The 20,244-nt window shown below is 40.5% G+C and overlaps 1 protein-coding gene across 2 annotated transcripts in view; it reads right to left on the bottom strand.

Moving 5' to 3' along the window:
* OCLN (occludin) overlaps positions 1-20,029 on the bottom strand; it is a 45,866-nt gene extending 25,837 nt beyond the window's left edge. The window contains exons 1-4 of one of the 2 annotated variants that reach the window (XM_090276360.1): positions 19,916-20,029; positions 13,813-13,923; positions 8,932-9,607; positions 5,716-5,877 (exon numbers count right to left, since the gene is read on the bottom strand). In XM_090276360.1, coding sequence (XP_090132486.1) covers positions 5,716-5,877; positions 8,932-9,607; positions 13,813-13,862 — 888 coding nt within the window. In that variant the 5' untranslated portion in view covers positions 13,863-13,923; positions 19,916-20,029. The other variant, XM_090276361.1, reaches the window with a different exon arrangement.
* Positions 20,030-20,244: the final 215 nt, after the last annotated feature.

The following is a 20,244-nucleotide window of genomic DNA, read 5'->3' as shown; positions in this document are numbered from 1 at the left end:
TGTACCTAATTCATAAATTAAAGTCTATCATAGGTAAGTATATGTAGGAAAAAGCAGTATATATAAGGTTCGGTATCACCTGTGATTTCAGGCACCCACTGAGGGTCTTGGAACGTATCCCCTGCAGATAAGGGGGGACTACTGTAGTCCATATTGTCTACAGAGCACTGTTTCTCTGGAAAACATGTCCCTATATACCACACGGTAACTGCCATGTGCTCTATTATCAGGAGCGCCCTGCCCCAGGGCACAGCAGGTTAGCTTAAGCGTAGTTACAATGGAATGTTGTTAGAAAAAGTGTGTAGAACCAAAACTTTATACATTGCTGATGACTGTAATATAAGTTGGCAAAACTCCTAAGAAGGGCAACTTCTCAATCAAAGATACAGATGCATATACCCTTTGACTCAGTAATACTACTCTGGGTAATCTAGCTTATAGAGAAGTATACATGGACAGACATCTATACAAGGTATACAATTTTTAAAATTTATATTATGGTTTGTAAAATTAAACCACAAATGTACCTATAAATGAGAGACTGGTTGTATAAACTGTGGTACACCTACACTACCAAGAAGCTATGAAATGGGAGTCACCAATACACTGTGAAGGGAAGGGGCCTGGTGCAAGCAGAATGGTGTGAGCAGGATGCCAAGTTGTGTGTAAAAGTGCAGGAAGTCTACTTTTATTTGGTTCATGTTTATAAAATGAAATAATGAAGGAAATCATAAGAAACTAAGAAGAGTGCCTAAAAGAGTGGGAAAGGGTGAGGAAAAATACCCGTAATTAGGGAAATGAGATCACAGGATGACACAGAAACATTTCCCCCAAAATATTTAAAAAAAATATTGTTACTCTACCCTGGCTGGTGTGGCTCAGTGGACTGAGTGCTGACCTGTGAACAGAAAGGCTGCAAATTTGATTCCCGGTCAGGGCATGTGCCTGCGTTGTGGGCCAGGTCCCCAGTTGGGGGCGTGCGGGAGGCAACCTATCAATGTTTGTCTCACACATTAATGTTTCTCTCCCTCACTTTCTCTCTTTCTGAAAGTAAATAAATAAAATCTAAAAACAAAAAGGGTTATTTCCAATAAAGGACATCTTTCTGTTTATAAACAAATAAGATTCTGATCATGGCCTTTTAAAAATGGGATGGTTAGAAAAGCTTTTATCTTGCAAAAAAATGCACAAATGTCATTATGACAGATGTAACAACATAAATGAAGCTCAGAGACACTATGTTGAGTGGATACAACAGCCCACAGTACCTAGTCCCATATATGTGGAGTTTAAGAACCGGCAAAGCTAATTGATCTGACAGAAATAACAGGAGCACCACCCTGTAGGGGATACTGATTGAGAAAAGGCATGAGGAAACCTTAGACACTGAATGTTCTGTGTCTAAGGTGATGGTTACATGGGCCTGTATGTGTAAAAAGTCACCAAGTTTTATAATTAAATTAATGTACTTAATGCACTTTACTCTGGGTATATACATTATACAACAATAAAATTTTAACAGTATCAAAAATGTTTCTGAAGAAGATTTAATGATATGACAAAAAGCCTACAATATAATACTAAATCAAAAAATGTAGGATTTAGCCCTGGCTGGTGTGGCCAGTGGATTGAGTGCCAGCCTGCAACCCAAAAGGTCACAGGTTCAATTCCCAGTCAGCGCACATGCCTGGGTTGCGGGCCAGGTCCATAGTTGGGGGTGTGTGAGAGGCAACCAATAGACAACTCTCATACCAATGTTTTTCTTCCTCTCTTTCTCCCGCCCTTCCCCTCTTCCTAAAAATAAATAAATAAATAATTTTTAAAAATAAGGGTAGAATTTGGCCCTGGCTGGGTAGCTCAGTTAGTTGGAGTGTCATCCCAATATGCCAGGGCTGTGGATTCAATCCCCAGTTGGGGCGCATGCAGAAGGTAACCCCTGAGTGCATGGGTGGACTGGGTGGTGAACTGGTATTTCTCTCTCTCTCTCCAAAAGAATCAATAAATTTTTTTAAGAAGTATGATTTTACACTGATAGGGAACATAATCACACTTCTGATTCAGAATAAGAAGTAAAAGAGGGGAAAGGATTAAAGAAAATACACTAAAATGGTAACTGAGTGTAGTAAAAACTTATACTTTGCTATCTTTTCAAAATTCTCTACAGTTACCAATCAGACTGACTGATTAAATAAATAAACATACACACACATACACACACAGTCACATGCCACATAACATTCAGTCAAAGATGGATCACATATACAACAGTGGTCCCATAAGACTGTAATGGAGTTTTCTGTCACCTACTAATTTGTAGCTCATAACATTGAAGCAAGTGCATTACTGCATTGCCAGTCATATAAAAGTATAGCACATACAATTATGTACAATACATAATACTTGATAATGATAATAAACAACTACGTTAATGATTTATTTACTTACTATACTATACTCTTTATCATTTAGAGTGTACTCTTTCTACTTATTAAAAAAGTATGCTGTAAACAGTGTGCTGTGTGATGTAGGCTGGAGCTTCATATCTCTCACATTTACTGTGTCTCTTGATTGTACTGTCTCTTGTAATTGATTTAATTTTGGGCTTTATACAGTAACATGCTGTTCAGGCTTATAAGTTAGGAGTAATAGGTTCTACATAATGTACAGCCCGGATGTGTAGTAAACTATACTATCTAGGTTTGTGGAAGTGTGCTCTATGGTATTCACAATGATGAAACTGCATAATGGCACATCTCTCAAAATGTATCCCCATCATTCATCAATGAATAACTCTTTTTTATTTTTTATTTTGAGAGTATCTTTATTAAAGCTGGGGACAGTGAAACAAAGGAAGGGCTTAGAAGAAGCAACAGGAGAGAACCCAGACAGGGCTGCTTTGCCTCCCTAGAAATGTTACAGGAAAGAAGTGAGCCAAGGCGACGCTGCTGTCAGCTCACTGGAGAGTCAGAGAAAAGGGGGCTTTGAGACAGGATCAGGGGGTTAGCCCAGGACGAGCTGCTGTTGCCCGTTGCTCCTCTGGCTGCAGTCTCATGGGGACCCTTGGAGTTTAGGGGAGAAAAGTAAAGATGCATGCCTGAGAGAAAGAGAGGTGTAGGCTTGCTCCACAAACAGCCTGCCAAATGACTGTATTTAAATTCAGAAAAAAGTACTCATTCGATCTGGGGTTTGAGGACATACAGGAAAAAACAAAGATCTGTAAATTTCTTAAAAAAACCTTTAAATATTTAAAATACAACAATGTTGGCATAAATGTGAGTGAGTGACTTCAAAGAACCAGGGTAACTCCCAAACTGTGCAAACATGGTCTGCTTATTTCACAAAACACAAGATATACAGAAAGCGGAGAGGAAAAAAAACAAAAAGTACCTAGGAAGGCACAGAAATCATTGTGCTAAAGATTCAGAGACAGGAAATTAGAAAACTGCATGTTTTCTGAGGAGGTCCAAGATGGTGGCAGTGTAGGAGAATGCTGAACCTGACCCTCCAAAAAGACACATTGAAATATACACCTATATATAGATCAAATATTCCTAAGAGACAACAGAGGGCTGGATGCACAGCTTCTGAACAACAAACAGAAGCTGGGGAACTGCAGAAGTTCTCCAGGAGCTGCAGAACTCACTGGGAGATGCAGGAGCACTCCCAGGATGGGAGGTGCTGGTTTAGAGTTCAGCAAAACAAACGTGGGCAGGTGAGCGAGGAATGAAAGGAAAAACAACATACCTGTGGCTAAAACCACCTCCAAGTAGCCTATTTCCAATACTACCATTCCTTAGGCATTTCAGTTGGGGAAACAAGGGGAACAAGAAAAGAAATAAGGAATTTGCAAGTAACCCATAAAACAGTAGTATGCCAAAATCATACATCTGCTTATTCAAGAGATGATTCTTTAAGTTTCATCTGACAAAATAGTTATTACTACAGAAAACCTATCAAGTACATGTCAAACAACCTAATCTGGGTATCGAATTTCCTAGGGATTAAGTGAGGAAGCGTTATAAAGATAATGCCTATTAAGAGTTAAATTCTGCCCTGACTGGTGTGGCTCAGTGGATTGAGCGCCAGCCTGTGAACCAAAAGGTGTCAGCAGTTCAATTCCCAGTCATGGCACACGCCTGGATTACAGGCCAGGTTCCCAGTTGGGGGCATGCGAGAAGCAATTAATCAATGTATCTCTCGCACACTGATGTTTCTCTCCCTCTTTTTCTCCCCCACTTCCCCTCTCTCTAAAAGTAAATAAATAAAATCTTTTTTAAAAAGTTAACTCCTCTCAGCTTCATTGTCATCGTCACCTCCATAAGTTATTATGACTATCATTTTTCCAAGTTAACAAAAGCACCTAGAACTGATTAAACCTCCATGACAGTAAAATCCAATGACAGCCCAAAGTTCACTGGGACTCTGTTATTACTGGCTATAGTCTTTCTTAAGTCAGTTTTCTTTTTTTAAGGCTCTCGAAACCTTAGGTAAACAAATCCAACAGCCAGTGAAAACTAACACACCCAGAAACTCTCCATGAAACATTTACTTCATAGTTCACAATAGATTGTCCTATTGCGTCTACAGGTGGCCGGCCTTACCTGGAGCTAAAGGTCAAAAGAAAACATTCCCTAACACCTTCATACTTTATGGGTGGAATAAATGAGGAGGAACAAAGACCAAGCAGGCTTCAAGGAGTGGGCAGGGACACTGAACTATCACCTCCAGGGTATATACAATACATGCCACACCTTATGACTTTCCTGAGATTGCTTCATTTCTGCTCAACTATTACAAAAAAAAAAAATAATAACCTTCATCCACATTTCTAGAATTAAACACCAGATGTATACAATGTTCAAGCTAAAAGAGCCTTCGGGATGATCAATGTCTTTACCCCTGACCAGCAGCACTCTAAGTCCTTTCTGCTGCACTCCTATTAGCCAAAATCATCATCATCATCATCACCATCCAACCCTGGAACCAGTGTCCAGGGTTCTCAACTAACCTTCATGGAAGAAATCAATCTGCTCAAAGAAACCTAATATAGCAGTGTCTGAGGTTGCTCCCAACAGCATCCTTTCAGAGGCTTTCTGAGAAACAAAGACTTACTCCAAACATCTCTAAAGACAGGTTAATTTATCAGTAACATGAATTTGGAGGTATTTTTGAAGAGAGAGACTCTGTGAGCTTTCAGCAAATCACATCATATAGGAAGCCACTTACCAGTAGGATTAACAGTATATACAAAAAAATGAAATTGCCCTAATCTCTCTCTGCCTCACAAAAGTATTTCACAGGTAAACATTAGTGTGAAGGTAGACTCTGTGATTCACCAGGCTGTTCTCCATGTAAAAAGTTTAAAGGTCTGCTACCTGCTACCACTCTAAAAACACCTTTTGGCAATCTTGACCAAGACAGCACCTTGAGGAAAGTGTTTGCCTCCGAAGGATAAGCAGGATTCCTCTTAGAAGTAATCTATTTTCAATGCCTACATCCACTTCTTGAAAATGGAAATCTGATTTACCTTATTGTAAAATAATTTCCACTTATCCTACTTTCCTAAGGTCTGAGTAAAACCTGAGGCTGCAATTTTGCAACATGCAATAATTCTAGGTACAAAGTTTCACAAAGCACTAAAAGTCGAGTTTAGAGACAGAAACCTAGGGTTTAATAAAAGATTGAATATTTGCTGATTTTTAAAAAAATACTTACCCACTCTTCAACATTGGGGGGCTGCTCATCATAAATACGTTCCTTGTCCCACAAAATATTTGACTTGTCGTACTGGTCCATCTTCCTTCGAGTTTTCACAGCAAAGAAAATTATTAAAGCAAAAGCCACAATCACCATGAACCCCAGTACCATGGCAATGGCCTAAAAAGAGATGAAAAATATTGACATAATTAGATTTTAATTGCTTACTTTATCCCAATGTACCCTTTACAAGTACCTAATCCACCCTCTACCAATACTAAATATCTGTGGCTTAATCAATATAAAACTGATACAAATGTTACATTTTATAAATATAAAACCTAGCCCCTACCCTTTGGGCTAAGGCTAGCAAAAGACATACATACATCCCTTAATTCAATCCTCAGAACATGGTTAATTAATGTTAGGTATTATCATCATCCCATTTCAGAATTTTATAGAGAACTATTCCAAAGTTTGAGCACCAAAGTGCCATATTTTGTAGAGGGTCTATCTTACCATAAATTGTGCAGACATGAGCTAACCAAGCTATAAATTAAGAGAAAATGGACCCATGATTCATTTAGTCTGGTAGGTTTCTCTGTTTTGGGGGGTCTTTCGTGTACTTGCTAGAAAGGGCTCTGTGACAAGGAAACCCTACCAGGAACAGTTCTCCCTGTGTCTGGTAGGTACGCTAAGTGGTGCGTTGACCCAGAGGCGCTGGGAATTGAGGCAGGCACCTGCACTCTGCTCTGGGTATCTGCTGCCAGGTAACAGGAGGCTCTCAGGGCATCTGTCTATCTAAGTGATACCCTTTTGCAAAGAACACAGGTTTGGGGTAGTCAAGAGGACTGAAAAAGAATGGGGGTGTGGTAAGATAGGAGTACCAGCCTTCATCCCTCTTTACCATAAATATATCTGAATGTCAACAACAAACATTCTGAAAACCTACATTTGCAGAGAAACCATTTCAGTCTTCAAAAGAGTGACTCATTCAGGTAAACGAATAAGAATTCTTGAGTCAGTGTGAGGAGAAAGAAAAAGATAAAACAAGGAAATGAGTAACCCAGAAACATTGTCTTAATATAATTAGGGGATGACTCATGGTTGCTGAAGGCAGAGTTCTTTATCCCACCTGATCATTTGAATCACCTGGGTAGCTTTTAGAACTACTGGCTTATACTCTAAAAAATTACAGAAAACTCTTGAAAGGAGTTAAAGACGACCTAAGTAAGTGGGAAGACATTCTATGTTCATGCATCTATCAGTAGACTTGATGTAAAAATGTCAGTACTCCACAAATTGATCTACAGATTTAATGTGAAATCCTAGCTGGGGTTTGTGTGTGTGTGTGTGTGTGTTGTTGTTTTTTTTGTTTGTTTTTTTTGCAGAAATTCACAGGCTGATCCCAAAATGCGTATGAAAATGCAAGGGACCCACAATCTCGCCCAAATAATCTCAAAATAGAAAAAAGTTGGCGGACTCCTGCTCCCCAATTTCAAAACATACTATAAAGCTACAGTATCAAGACAGTGAGGTACTAGCATAAGGATAGAAATATAATTAATGTAATAAAATTGAGTTTAGAAATAAATCCTGACATTCAATGTCAATTTATTTTTGACTAGGGCATGAACAATTTAATGGTGGAGTAGTCCTTTCAAAAAAGAATACCAATACAATTGGATATCTACACGTAAAGAATGTTAGACTCTTTCCTTATACCATGCCCAAAATAAACTCAAAATAGATCACAGACCTAAGTGAAAGAATTAAAATTAAAAGTCTTAGAAGAGCCTTTGCCAATGTGGCTTAGTTGGTTGGAGCATTGTCTGGTTAATCGAAAGATCATGGGTTCAATTCCTGGTCAGGGCCCAAGCCTAGGCTGTGGGTTTGGTCCCCTATAGGGGGATAATGTTTCTCTCCCCACCTGTCTCTTCCTTCCCCTCTCTCTAAAATCAATAAGCATGCCCTAGGGTGAGGATTTAAAAAATATATGTATTAGAAAAAAACACAGCAGTAAATCTTTGTGACTTTGAATTAGGTAAAGTGTTGTACATCAAAAGCACAAGCAACAAAAGAAAATTCAAACCAATAAAAATTAAAGGCTTTTGTGCAAAGAACAACATACAGAAAGTGAAACGAGAACAACAGAATGAGAAAACACTTGCAAATCATTTATCTATAAGGAACTTATACCCAAATTAAAAATAATTCTTACAACTCAATAATAAAAATAAAAGTAGCCCATTAAAAAATGGACAGATTTTAAATAGCCATCTCTTCAAAAAAGAAAACAGCCATTTCTGCACAAAGAAAATAAGCTTAAAATCATTAGTATCAAGGAAATGCAAATCAAAACCAAAATGAGGTACCACGTCACACCCATTAGCATGGCTAGTATCAGAAAGACAAAAACAACGTTGGTGAAGATGTGCATAAATTGGAATCCCATATACTTCTGCTAAATATAAAGTAGTGTAAGCACTTTGGAAAAGTCTGGGAGTTCCTCAAAAGATTCAGGACAGTCATCATAACACCCAGCAATACCAACTCAAGAGAATATAAAGTTGAGTATATACTCAAGAGAAATTAAAACAAGTTCACATGAAAACTTATACACAAATGTTCAGAGCATTATTCATAACAGCCAATATGGAAATAGCCCATGTGTTCATCAACTGATGAATGGATAAATAAAATTTGTTATATCCATATAGTGGACTATTATTCAACAGTAAAAAGGAATTAAGTACTGGTACCTGCTACAACATGGATGAACCTTAAAAACATTATGCTAAACAAAGAGGCCAGTCATAAAAGACTGCATATATATTGTGTGATTCCACTCATATGAAATATCCAGAATAGGCTAATGTATAGAATATGTCTGAAGAGAGAGAAATGAGGAGTGATTGCTAATGGGAATGAGTTACTTAAATGTTCTTTGGGGAATAGTGAAAATATTCTAAAGCTGATTATGGTGATGGTTGCACAAATCTCTGAATAGACTAAAAACCAACGAACTGTCTCTTAATGGATGAATTATGTGGCATATTAACTGTATCTCAATAATGACACTTAGACCTTCTTCCAGACTCTAATTTAAATAGAAGTGAGGCCTCGGCATCAATATTTTTTTTAAGTTCCCAAAGTGATTCTACTAAGCATCCCAAGTTGAGAGCCTCTGACCCAAGGAGAGAGGGGGTGTGAAAAAAACAAAATTACTCATACCTCCTGGGGATCCACCACACAGTAGTGATACAAATACTGATCCACGTAGAGTCCAGAAGTTGCAGGTGTATAAAACTGGTTGCACAGGGCAATAATTTGTGAACCATACATAGACCCAGAAGCCTGGGCAGTCGGATTGACTCCCATTATATAGACGATTGTGGCAATAAACATCAGAAAGCCCAGGATAGCACTCACTATTATCACGGTCAGGTAATATCTTCTTGTTCTAGCTATTTCAGCTCTTATAACACTGGTGACAAATATCACCAATGCAGCAACGAAACAAAAGGTAGCCATAGACAGCATGAAGCCTTTTGCTGCTCTTGGATCTGTATAGCCTGTTCCATAGCCATAACCGTAGCCATAACCATAGCCATTTCCGTAGCCTCCAAAGCCACTTCCTCCAAAAGGGTAGCTTACACCACCTCCTAGTAGGTTGTTTCCATAACCTCTGTCCCAGGCAAGTGTGGAGGCGACACAGGCAAATATGGCAATGCACATCACAATAATGAGTATAGAGAGAATCCGAATCACTCCTGGAGGAGAGGTCCATTTGTAGAAGTGAAGAATTTCATCTTCTGGGTAGAAAGAATATGCCGTTTGAGAAAGCATTGGTCGAACATTTGTCTCTCCACCATACATGTCATTGCTTGGTGCATAATGACTGGGTTTGCTGAAATGCACATGAAAACAATTTCAAGTTAGCATTTTTTGGAGGTAAGCAGAAATAATATATAAAGTACTTGGAATAATGTAAATAAACCATTGTGCAAAAAAATTATTGTTAGTACTCCCCACTCCCCCTCAGAATTCAAATGTCAACATCCTAAATCCCAATGTATCAGCAGGTGGAGCTTTTGGGAGGTAATTAGGTCATGAGGTGGAGCCCTAATTAATGGGAATAATATCCTCATAAAACAGGCTCCAGAGAGCTCTGTTGACTCTTCCACCATGTGAGGACTCAGCTAGAAGTGGGCAGTCTACAACTTGGAAGAGGGCTTTCACCAGGATCTGATAATGTTGACACCCTACCTTGGACTTCCAGGCTCCAAAACAGAGAAATAAATTTCTGTTGTTCATAAGGTACCCAATCTACAGTCCTTTGTTATAGCAGCCTGAATGCACCCATACACCCACTGAACAGTAAAGATATCTGTGTATCAGAATCCCCTGGAGGGCTTCTTAAAACATAGATTGTTGGCCTGCACCCGCAAAGTTGCTGATTCTGCAGGACTGGGGTAAGACAAGTTTCCAGATGATGCTGCAGTGGTCAGTCTGGGAACCACAGTTGAGAATGACTGCTCTAGTTTCTATGTATGGAATGATCAAATTATGCTACATATTAGAATCACCTGGGGAACGTGTAAAATCCCCAGATGGGACACTCCACACCAGTTAAATCATAATGCCTGGAGATGGAACCCCCGAAGCTTAAAATAATGATGTCAGCCATTTTGCCTGTGTGACTTGAGACCAGCGCATTCAGACATGACACTTTCAATGACCTACCAATGAACATGTGCAATTCCTGGTAGCCTCGGTCCCCTAACTAAGAAGGCATGTTCACTCATGCATTCAACAGCTATTTACTGGAGCTGCCAGGCTGGGATTGTGCTCGGGATACAAGAACGAGCAGAACAGTCTCAGTCCAGGATCCTCACAGAGTTGAGTCTCTATCAGGGTGGTAAGACATTCATCCCTACATGATCTATAATTAGTTACAATAAGACTTATAAAGGAAATCAAATATTTAATAAGGGCTCATCAGCCTGATGCCTATTTGGATCTTGATTCTCCTTTATAAAGCTATCTTGCAAACTCCAGTAATTTAATCATAAATACAGCTTGTAAAAGGCACATTGATGTATGGACACACTGAATTTAAGACCTGCAGCCCCTTCTGTTTTTTGCCATTATTTCCACAGTTCACCTTCCTTACGCCATGGCAAGACCTCTTACTACTATAAATGCTACAAAAAACTACCTGAGTATATGAGAATAAAAAGGATATGGAGAAAACACTGATAAGCTGGTCCTTGAGAATGTCAGCTATGAGAAAGCTCCATAATACATTCCACTCAAATATTTGGGGCTGTCAGGGACAGCGTAGCTCTGAACGTCCTGAACACTGTGTATCTTGGCACACACAAGCACTTATTCTTCTAAGGTATGTACCCAGGAGTAGAATTTCTAGGTCGAATTTTTTTTTTTTTAGTTTCAGCTCTACTAGACAATGTCAAACTGTTTTCCAAAATGATTATATCAACTTACTTCCATTAACAGTGTAATGTTCACAGAAGCACTGCTTATGATAACCCCAAATTGGAAACAGTCCAAATGCCTACCTAAAGTGGAATGAGTGCAATACTGTGATTTGTAAGAAATATGTATTTAGTCACTCATTCAGATGATGAAATACATTTTTCTCAAATATATTTGGTCTTCCACAATTCCTGGTTCACAAATCCGGAAACTCTTGGAATTTCTTACGCATTGAGAGTGAAAAGCGTGTCCTTTGTTATGTGAATGAGGTGGCCAGTAGAAAGCACTATGGGTGGGGGAGGGTTGAAACTTTCAGTCCTAACCCCAACCCTTCAAGCTCCACCCAACCACTCACACCACCTCCAGGGAGGGGAGAGGGGCTAGAGGTTGAATGAATGCCAAAGGCCAATGACTTAATCAGTCATGACTATGTAACAAAGCCGGGTTCAGACAGCTTCCAGGTTGGTGAACGTGTGGAACTTGAGGGCGAGTGGTGCGCCTGGAGAGGGCATGGAAGCTCCGTGCGCTCCCCACATTCCTTGCCCTGTGGATCTCTTTCACCTGGCTGTTGCTGAGTTATGTCCTTTACAATAAACCAGTGATCTAGTAACAGGTTGCTCTGAGTCCTGTGAACTGTTCTAGCAAATTAACTGAACCCAAGGAGAGAGTTGTGGGAACCTCTGATCTATAGCTAGTCAGTCAAAGTGCAGGTAACAAACTGCCATTCTGAACTGCAACCTCCAATCTGTAGCCAGCTGGTCAAAGGCACAGGAGAGCCTGGGGCAATCTTGTAGGGCTGAAACCATTACCGGTGGAATCTGAGACTAATTCTGGGTAGAAAGTGCCAGAGAGTTGAATTCTTGAATACACTGTTGGTGTCTGAGAATTGTTTGTTGGTGTGTGGGGAACCCCCTACACTGGAACTGGGTCTGGGGACCCAATTTAATGGGTAACTGTGATGTATTCATATGATGAAATGCTACAGAGCTATGCTAACATGGCAGCCACTAGCCACATGGGTTTACTGACCACTTGAGGTGTGGCTAGTCCAAACAGAGATGTGCTTTTAACTCTAAAGTACACAGTGATCACCAATTTAAAAAATGTGAGGCCAGCAAGAGAGAACCCTAATATTAACTATGTACTGTGGCTGATAATGATGTGTCATGTAGGTTCATCGATTATAACAAATATACCACTCTGGTGGAGGATGTTGATAATGAGTGAGACTATGTATGTGTGTGGGCAGGGATCTGTACCTCCCTCTCAATTCTGCTGTGAATGTGAAACTGTTCTAAAATATAGAGGCTTAAAAAAAAAAAACCAGAAACCAGAACGTAAACTATCCCGTGAATCAGTCTTTGTATCAATCATGTGTTTAAATGATAATACTTTGAATATATTAAGTAAAATACATTATTAAAATTAATTTCTTTTGTTTTCAATATGCTTTTAAAAAACATAAAATTACACACATGGCTCACACTGTATTTCTATAGCACTAATCTGACCATAAGTCAGAACAAGACTTGGAGGTGTTGTTTCCTTCTTGACTTAGGTGATGATTTTGCTTTATCTTTACTTATCATCTCATATACACATTCTGTGCCCTTTTCTCTTTGCATATTTCACCATCGTTTATAAAAGCAACACAAAATAAACATTAAGCTAATGCAACACTACTCAGTAACTATATTCTCTAACATTTTAACGACCACATTGCCGTAAACAACTGTGTCCGTACCATGTTCAAGTATTAGTCAGGAGGCTATGTAATATGAACAAAATCCCAACTACAGTTATCAAAAAGTTAAAACTACAAACTGCTTAAAGGAGGCAATCCCTAGCAATGCTTGGTAACAAATTTAAAATTGAAGAATCCACTGTTAAACCCAACTATCTAGGAATGCCATGAACACTCAACTTTGCTTCTTGTTTTACATAATGGCAGGAATCACTCTTAAAATTGACAATGCAGAACACATTATGCTAAGTGAAAGAAGTCAATCATAAAAGACCATATATTGTATATTTCCATTTACACGAAATGTCCAGAATGGATAAACCCAGAACAGAAAGTAGATTGGTGGTCACTATGTACAGGGGAGAAATGGGGGAATGACTGCTAATGGGTAGGGGTTTCTTTGGGGAGGGGGTCATAAAGATGTTCTAAAATTGTGGTGATGCTCCCACAACTCTGTGAATGTATTAAAATCTGTGAACTGCCCATTCTAAATGAGTGGACTGTTTGGTATATGAATTATATCTCAAAAGTGTTATTTTAAAAATTGATGTTATGTTGCCAATGGTCATTTAAACAAGGCAGTAATATGGAAGCTTCATACCAATTGTAAAAACCAAAAAGGAATAAATATACACATAAATATAAGCCTAGACTATACTGAGGCAAACATTAGAAAGAGAAAACAACAGTTGCCTCTGCTGAGAAAAACTGTCATCCTGGAAGTTATGGGTAAGAGGGATATTCATTTTTCACTGAATACACACATTTATTTTTAAAAACAAACACTATATAAAAGTTGCAGCAATGCTAGGTACCTATTTTTTACATGAAACAGGCTTTAAAAAAAGAAAACTGAAGAATTATTTACTTACAATTCATCAGGTCTATATGGAGGTGGACTTTCAAAAGGCCTCGATGACATGGTCAATGGTCACCTGATCTTCAAGATGAGCAATGTCCTGAAGCTTCCAAGATAAGCCAATCTAAGCAACGTAAGTAGGGTAACAGCATTACTACTGAGCTCATGGTTTCACTGCATCACTGAGAGAACTAATGATACCAATCCCAAGTAGCCTTTCACACCGTGTTGATTTCTCTTCTCCTTCCCATTGCTCTTTTCACACATTGGACCATTAATTCCTTCAGCACAAGAATCACTGAGCATAGCAATCACGGAGCCGGGTAGTCCTCATAGCTCCTAGCACCATGCTCTGTACCTCACCGGCATACAAATATTGTTTAAACTTGAAATTTTACATTGCAGTAATTTTTTAAATGGTGTTTATTTTTTAAAACAGTCAACTCAAAGAATAAGGAAGATGAACAGAAGAAAATAATTTTTAATATGTTGTTTCATATTACTTTGGAAAGTTCCTATAAAATGAGAATGCATATGAAAGTACACAGCTAGCAGAGTCTAGCACATACTAGCCCCTCAATGGTTATTAAACCATAATCAAATTTAAAAGTATGCTTTTCTCAATACAGATGATCACAAGATGCATCTCTGAATGGTGGGACTGTGGACATTTTCCCCTTCTGCTTTTCTAAGTTTTTTAAAACTGGGCATAGTTTTTACGAATTCTGAGGAGAAAACATTAAACACACATTGTATTAAGAAGTCCTCTTCTCTAAGGGAAAGGCAGAACAATTTTGTTCTAAAATTCCTCAGTTTCTTCTAATTTCATTCAATCAACAAGTATTTATTAAGTGCCTCCACTATACCACGAGAGTCTCTGGAAGTTCTGTCTGAGACACAGTTCTCCTGAAGGTCACACACAAAGAAGTCAGCTCCACAGCAGCTCTACTTGGGGCTGAACTTTCTGATAAGGTGCGGTATGGGGATGACCAAAGACTTAAAGAGGAAGCGGAAAAGAAGGAAGAAGGGAAGAAGCCCACTTGAGCAAGATGTGTTATCTGAGTATATTAAAGTGTCTAATATTTTTTCCTTCTCAAATAAACCATGTGCAATCTTACATCACTATATTAGTGACAGTGAATCAATTCAAGATCTTTAAACTTTGTTTTTTAAAATCAATGGCAGCTATCCCCCTCGTCTGTAAGGACAGTCAATTCCAAATGTCTTAGAAGAAAATACTTTATATTAGGTAAAATCTCAAAGGTGGTAATACAGTGAATGTTGGTAACATCAGTACAATTAGCATAATTTTTCCAAACACATTGTAGGGAGACTTCTCTACATTCTTTTATTTCTAAAAACTGCTTTATTGAACTATAACATACAGAAACTCCACAAATCATTGGTGTACACAGCCCTGTAACTAGCACCCAAACACATATATAAATGAGCACTTTAGGCCAAAATATTACAATGCTAGAAGAGTAAAAGTCCAGACTAATTGTCTCCCTAATTGACATTCAGAAAAATATTAATAAAAACTGAAATTAGGCACTATAGAAGGCAGGACCCCACCTCTGAAGCTAGATGTCCTATACTGACAAATTGACTTGACAGGAGGACTCTTATTCCTTCTTTACCTATGATTCACTCATTCAGAACTACACCAAAAATTCCAGGCTTGATGATGGTTTTTGAAAATTCTAAATTAATCCAGGCCCAGGCTGTAGTTTGTTTGGTCAAAAATCCAAAGAAAATCCCTTTCTAAACTGCTATTTCCTAGATTCAGAGTTTAGTTGTCATGTCTTCCCAAATAACAAAGATGTTAAGCTGCGAAGCAAATAATTTTAGAAAGCTAATGAGGAACAAGTCACGCCACCACAACTTCCTTTTTTGAGGTGACCAGACTGGTAGGTGAAGGAAACGCAGAGCGAATCCTGAGAACCTTGAACATATCCTTGTTGCATACACAGTGTCATTAGGCAGATTTCTAAGGGGCTGAATAATGGAACCTAATTAAGACAGAAGAACGGGCCATTTATGTCCACCCAGAGGAAGGTGCCTAGTGGTGACTACACACAAAGTGGATGCGACCAGCTGATCCAGATTTGCAGCTAGCAAACCCATTGGCTACAAGTACATCAACACTGATCAAGTTCTCTGTAAGGCCGGAATGATCGGTTGAAACAAACCTAGTGATTGTAAAAGCTCACTGCCTTACCCAAGTTCCTCATCTCTGAGCCTCGCTACCTTCTCTGTCAAATGGGGGAGAATCCTGACGTCTCAGCTGGGATGGCTAAGTAAAACAATGAATTAAGAAAGATAATAAAATATATTCACAACAAGGTGGTTGTCCTGAAGGTGAGAAATTTCAGTGTGTAGGCAATCAGGTATACTCTACATTTTCAAATATTGGTGGTATTAACCAATCAACTTAAAAATGTAAATTCAGTTTTAAAAAAATTAAGAGCAAGTACTGTCTAGGCTTAGTAACTCCATTTTTTAAATAACTTCTTTTAAATTGATTTGAGAAAGAGAAAGAGAGAGGAAGGGAGGGAGAGAGAAACATCAACTTCTTTTTCCACTTATTTATGCATTCATTGGTTGCTCCTTGCATGTGTCCTGACCAGGGATCGAACCCACAACCATGGTGTATCAGGATGACGCCCTAACCAACAAGCTACCTGGCCAGGGTCAATAACTGTCCGTTTTTAGAAGTGCATTTCCTTGGTGAGAATTTCAACAAAAGGTAACATACAACTGCAAACTCAAGCAGTACTCACAGAAATAGTGCTTGGATATAGGAATAATACAGTTATTAAAAAGAAACAAACCTCTACATAACCTTAAAATTTGTGTATCATGTTCCAACAAAGTGCCTCTCCAGGAGGGTGACTAAATTATTAAAGATCTTTAAAAATTACGTCTTAACACAGATGAATGGAAAAACAGGAAATGTCTGGCCTGGAGAACTCAACATTAGAAGGACCACTATGGCTACCTTCAAATATCTGAAGAGCTGTCTTTTTAGTCCTCAACATGGTTCTTTGAAAAAATTAGACAACACCCCAGGGTCAGATTTCCTCTCAATGTTAGGAAGAATCTCCTTCACACTGCAAAAACAATAACTAATAACTTGATCTTATGCCAATTATGCAAAACTGAAGTTGTTTGAAATTTTGGGAAGGCTGCACAGGAGGACTTAAAAGGTCTCTTTCAAGGCAGTCTGTGACTGCGTTTTAAGGCCACAGCCAAAGGAGAAAAAGAGCCAGGACACAATAGACTGTTGTCCAATGCCCAGCACAGCAAGTCATGACAGTAAAGGGACATAAGTCAAACAGCTAAGTAAGAGTCATGGGCATAAGAGAAGTGGCAAACACCTGTTGGATATGTTAAGCTGAAAGCCAGCTAATGTTAAAACATATAACAAAAGTTCTCCCCTTGAAAATGTTTACTGGTCAAAAACTGTCAGAATTTAAAAAAAAAAAAAGCTAGGATGAAATTAAAAGGTCTGAAAATACTACGTCCCAAGATTGTTCTTTAAAGCAAACTGTCAAAAGGTAAAAAAATAAACTTTATTATATTTAAGGGCAGACTGTTCCTTTTCAATCACAGACAGCAATAGTTAATTTCCTTTTAAGAAGTTTTTCAAGCATGCCTGATATTAAGTGATTCTATTTAGATTACAGGCACATCATTAGTGATCTGCCAAAAACTTTGAAATTAGATTGTGAAATACTGTGTCAGAATGCATTTTTAATAAACTCTCCAGATAATTTTTAAGCACACCATATATTATGAGAATCATTGCTTAGAATAAATGTGCAACCCAAGGAGGGCCTTCACCTTGTGAGTTCCCTGTCTTGTACACTGGATCTTTACAGGGCACGTGTCTGTGGTTCAGATCTCAGCTCCCACCATGTCAGCTCCTCAGACATGCCTTTCCAGTCACACACTCCATCCACAAGATCTGTCTTACTTTCAGAGCAAATTTCCCCCCTAACTGAAATTATTAGTTTTTCTTTTCTTTCTTTCTCTTCCTTCCTTCTTCTTCCCTCCCTTTCTCTCTCTTTCTTTCTTTCATTTTTACTACCACTATCTTCACCCAAAAGGAATGAACACCAGCATCACAAGCACTTAGAGGTCTGTTCTGACCATCACTGTTATTCCTGATGCCTGGTACAAAGTGGTAATCTGCCAATATTGATGTACAAAAACCAACAGTCCATATTACAGCTGGGGTTTCAACCCATCAGTGACCATCTTTAAGTTCTTCACTCATAACACCCAGTAAATAAATCCTTTAAGTTCAACAAAAATAATTAAGAGCTGAGGGAAAAAGAGAGATAAGGGTAAAATACACAACCTTGTGGGCATCACCACGGAGCCTGTTATAAGTGCAGAATTCCAGGCCCCATCTCTGACCGTGAGTCAGAATCCATATTTTAATAAGATCCCCAGTTGATTCATATCACATTCAAGACTGAGACGGTAACTAGGTTTAAAGGTGTTTATTCACTTTTAAAATAGAGTTCTAATAAGGTCTACCTTTTAGAGTGGTTGATTAAATGATATAATGTAATAAAAGCTTTTACAACAGTGCCTCCAGCACAGGAGGAACTGCCCATCATTCCCCTAGCCTGGAAGTTGTCTAAATCTCACTATGCTCCTTTCCATCACCTAACAAAAGAGGCACCTAATAACTAAATAAATACAATACTACAAAAAAACAAGTGTCGCTTTGTCTGAGGACATATCTATTACTGTGGATTTATCATTTAAAATGTCTATTAAAAATTCAGAAAGAGAAAATAAAGATCCATATACAATGCAAAAGAAACACTGTTGGGACAAGTAGTTTGTGAAATATTTATTTCCGTCTATAAAGAACTAGTTTCGATCACAGCAAGAATCGCCAGCAGTGCCTTAATGGTAAGGATTTCTCTTTTCCCTTTTCTGGGGATCCCAATAATACACCTGTTGTACGAGAGAGCCACACACTAACCTGGAAGGCTGTCTCCTCCCCGCCCCAGGTCATTTCCCAAGTGGGCAGTTTGTCCAGCCAGCCCCAGGGCCAGCCTGAGGAGGGACGCCGTGGCTTCCCCTCCCGCTCAGTCGCTTCACCTAGGACACAAGGGGCTTGGAGTTGCTCTTCCAGCCCCAAAGTGCAGAGGCCATTTTGGCCCCTCAATCCACCTCTCCCCCGCACCCTTCCTCGGACAAAGGCAACATGTCTTCTGGACTGGGAGGTCTCAAAACCCGGCGGCACGGCCGGGGTAGGTTGGGGGTTCGCGCGACCCCGTCGCGCCCAGGAGCACCCCGAGCAGGGCGCGTTGGCGGAGCAAGGACCGCCTCAAGGCCTTTGGTCACGGCTGAGAATCCGAGCGTGAGCAGATTCCCTCGAAATACAGCCTCCCTCGAAATTAAATCTCCGTCGTCCCAGCATAAATCCACGAGGATTCACCCAACTCCCACTAAATGGACTCAAAATTCAAAATAGTCGGTCGGCGGAAACCCTCGCTCCAGGGATACAGTATTTCATGAATTCAACCCGGCCATCCCCTCTCCCAGATATTCCCAACAGGGTGGGGTGGAGCGGAAATGAAAAGGTCCCGGGATCGAAGCCCCCCGGTCAGCGAGCGCCCCCGCCCCCGCGTCCCAGCTCTCGGGCTCAGGACCCCCGACGAGGGGGACGCCGAGCTTCTCTCCCTGAGGATCCCGGAGAACTGCAGCCCGGAGAGCCGAGCGCAGGATTCTTCCTGCTCACGAACTTCTCGCCCAGCTAGAAGTGAAGTTGCCCGCGCCGCTTGGGCACACGGATAGTAAAGCCTTTCCGCGGAAGGAGCTGATCGGCGCCTCCAAGTGGCCCTGGCCCCAGGACGCCGCCTCCAAGTTAGCCTAGCGCTGCTCGCTGCGTGGACCCGCGCCTCTCCGGTTCCCGCGAGTCCCAGCCCAGCGGCGAAACCGCCACCGAAACCAGCCCTGAGCGCCCTTCCCCCGCGCCTCCCCTACCAGACCCAGTCGCCGCGGTTCCCCGCGCCGCGTCCAACTCTCACCTACTCACGGCAGCCCCGTCTGACCCACCCAAGACCGCGGGAGGCCAAGAGCGCGCTCACCTGGCGGTCGCACCTGACGCAGTGCGGACCCCCAGCACGCAGTCGGGGACCGGGTTAGAGACTCAGCCCTCCTCTTTCTCCTCCTCCATCCCCAGACCCTGGCCGCCCAGCCGCAGGGCATGCGCACCAACGCCGGGCTGGGCTGCAGGAGGTCCGCGGCCCCGCCCGGGCGCTCCCCACCTGCTGCACTCAGCACGGGCTCCTCGACGCTCTCGCCAGCTCTCACCGGAGTTCCTCCTTCGCCGCCCAAAGAGGAGAAAGGTGGAGGTGGACGCCCGCGAGAAGGTGTGGTGTGGCCGTCTCCTCCCTCGGTGACCCAGTCACCTGAA

This window comes from Furipterus horrens, unplaced genomic scaffold (genome assembly GCF_987537825.1).
Source record: "Furipterus horrens unplaced genomic scaffold, mFurHor1.1.pri manual_scaffold_5, whole genome shotgun sequence".
Taxonomy (NCBI): domain Eukaryota; kingdom Metazoa; phylum Chordata; class Mammalia; order Chiroptera; family Furipteridae; genus Furipterus; species Furipterus horrens.
This window is presented reverse-complemented; position numbering and strand designations above follow the sequence as displayed.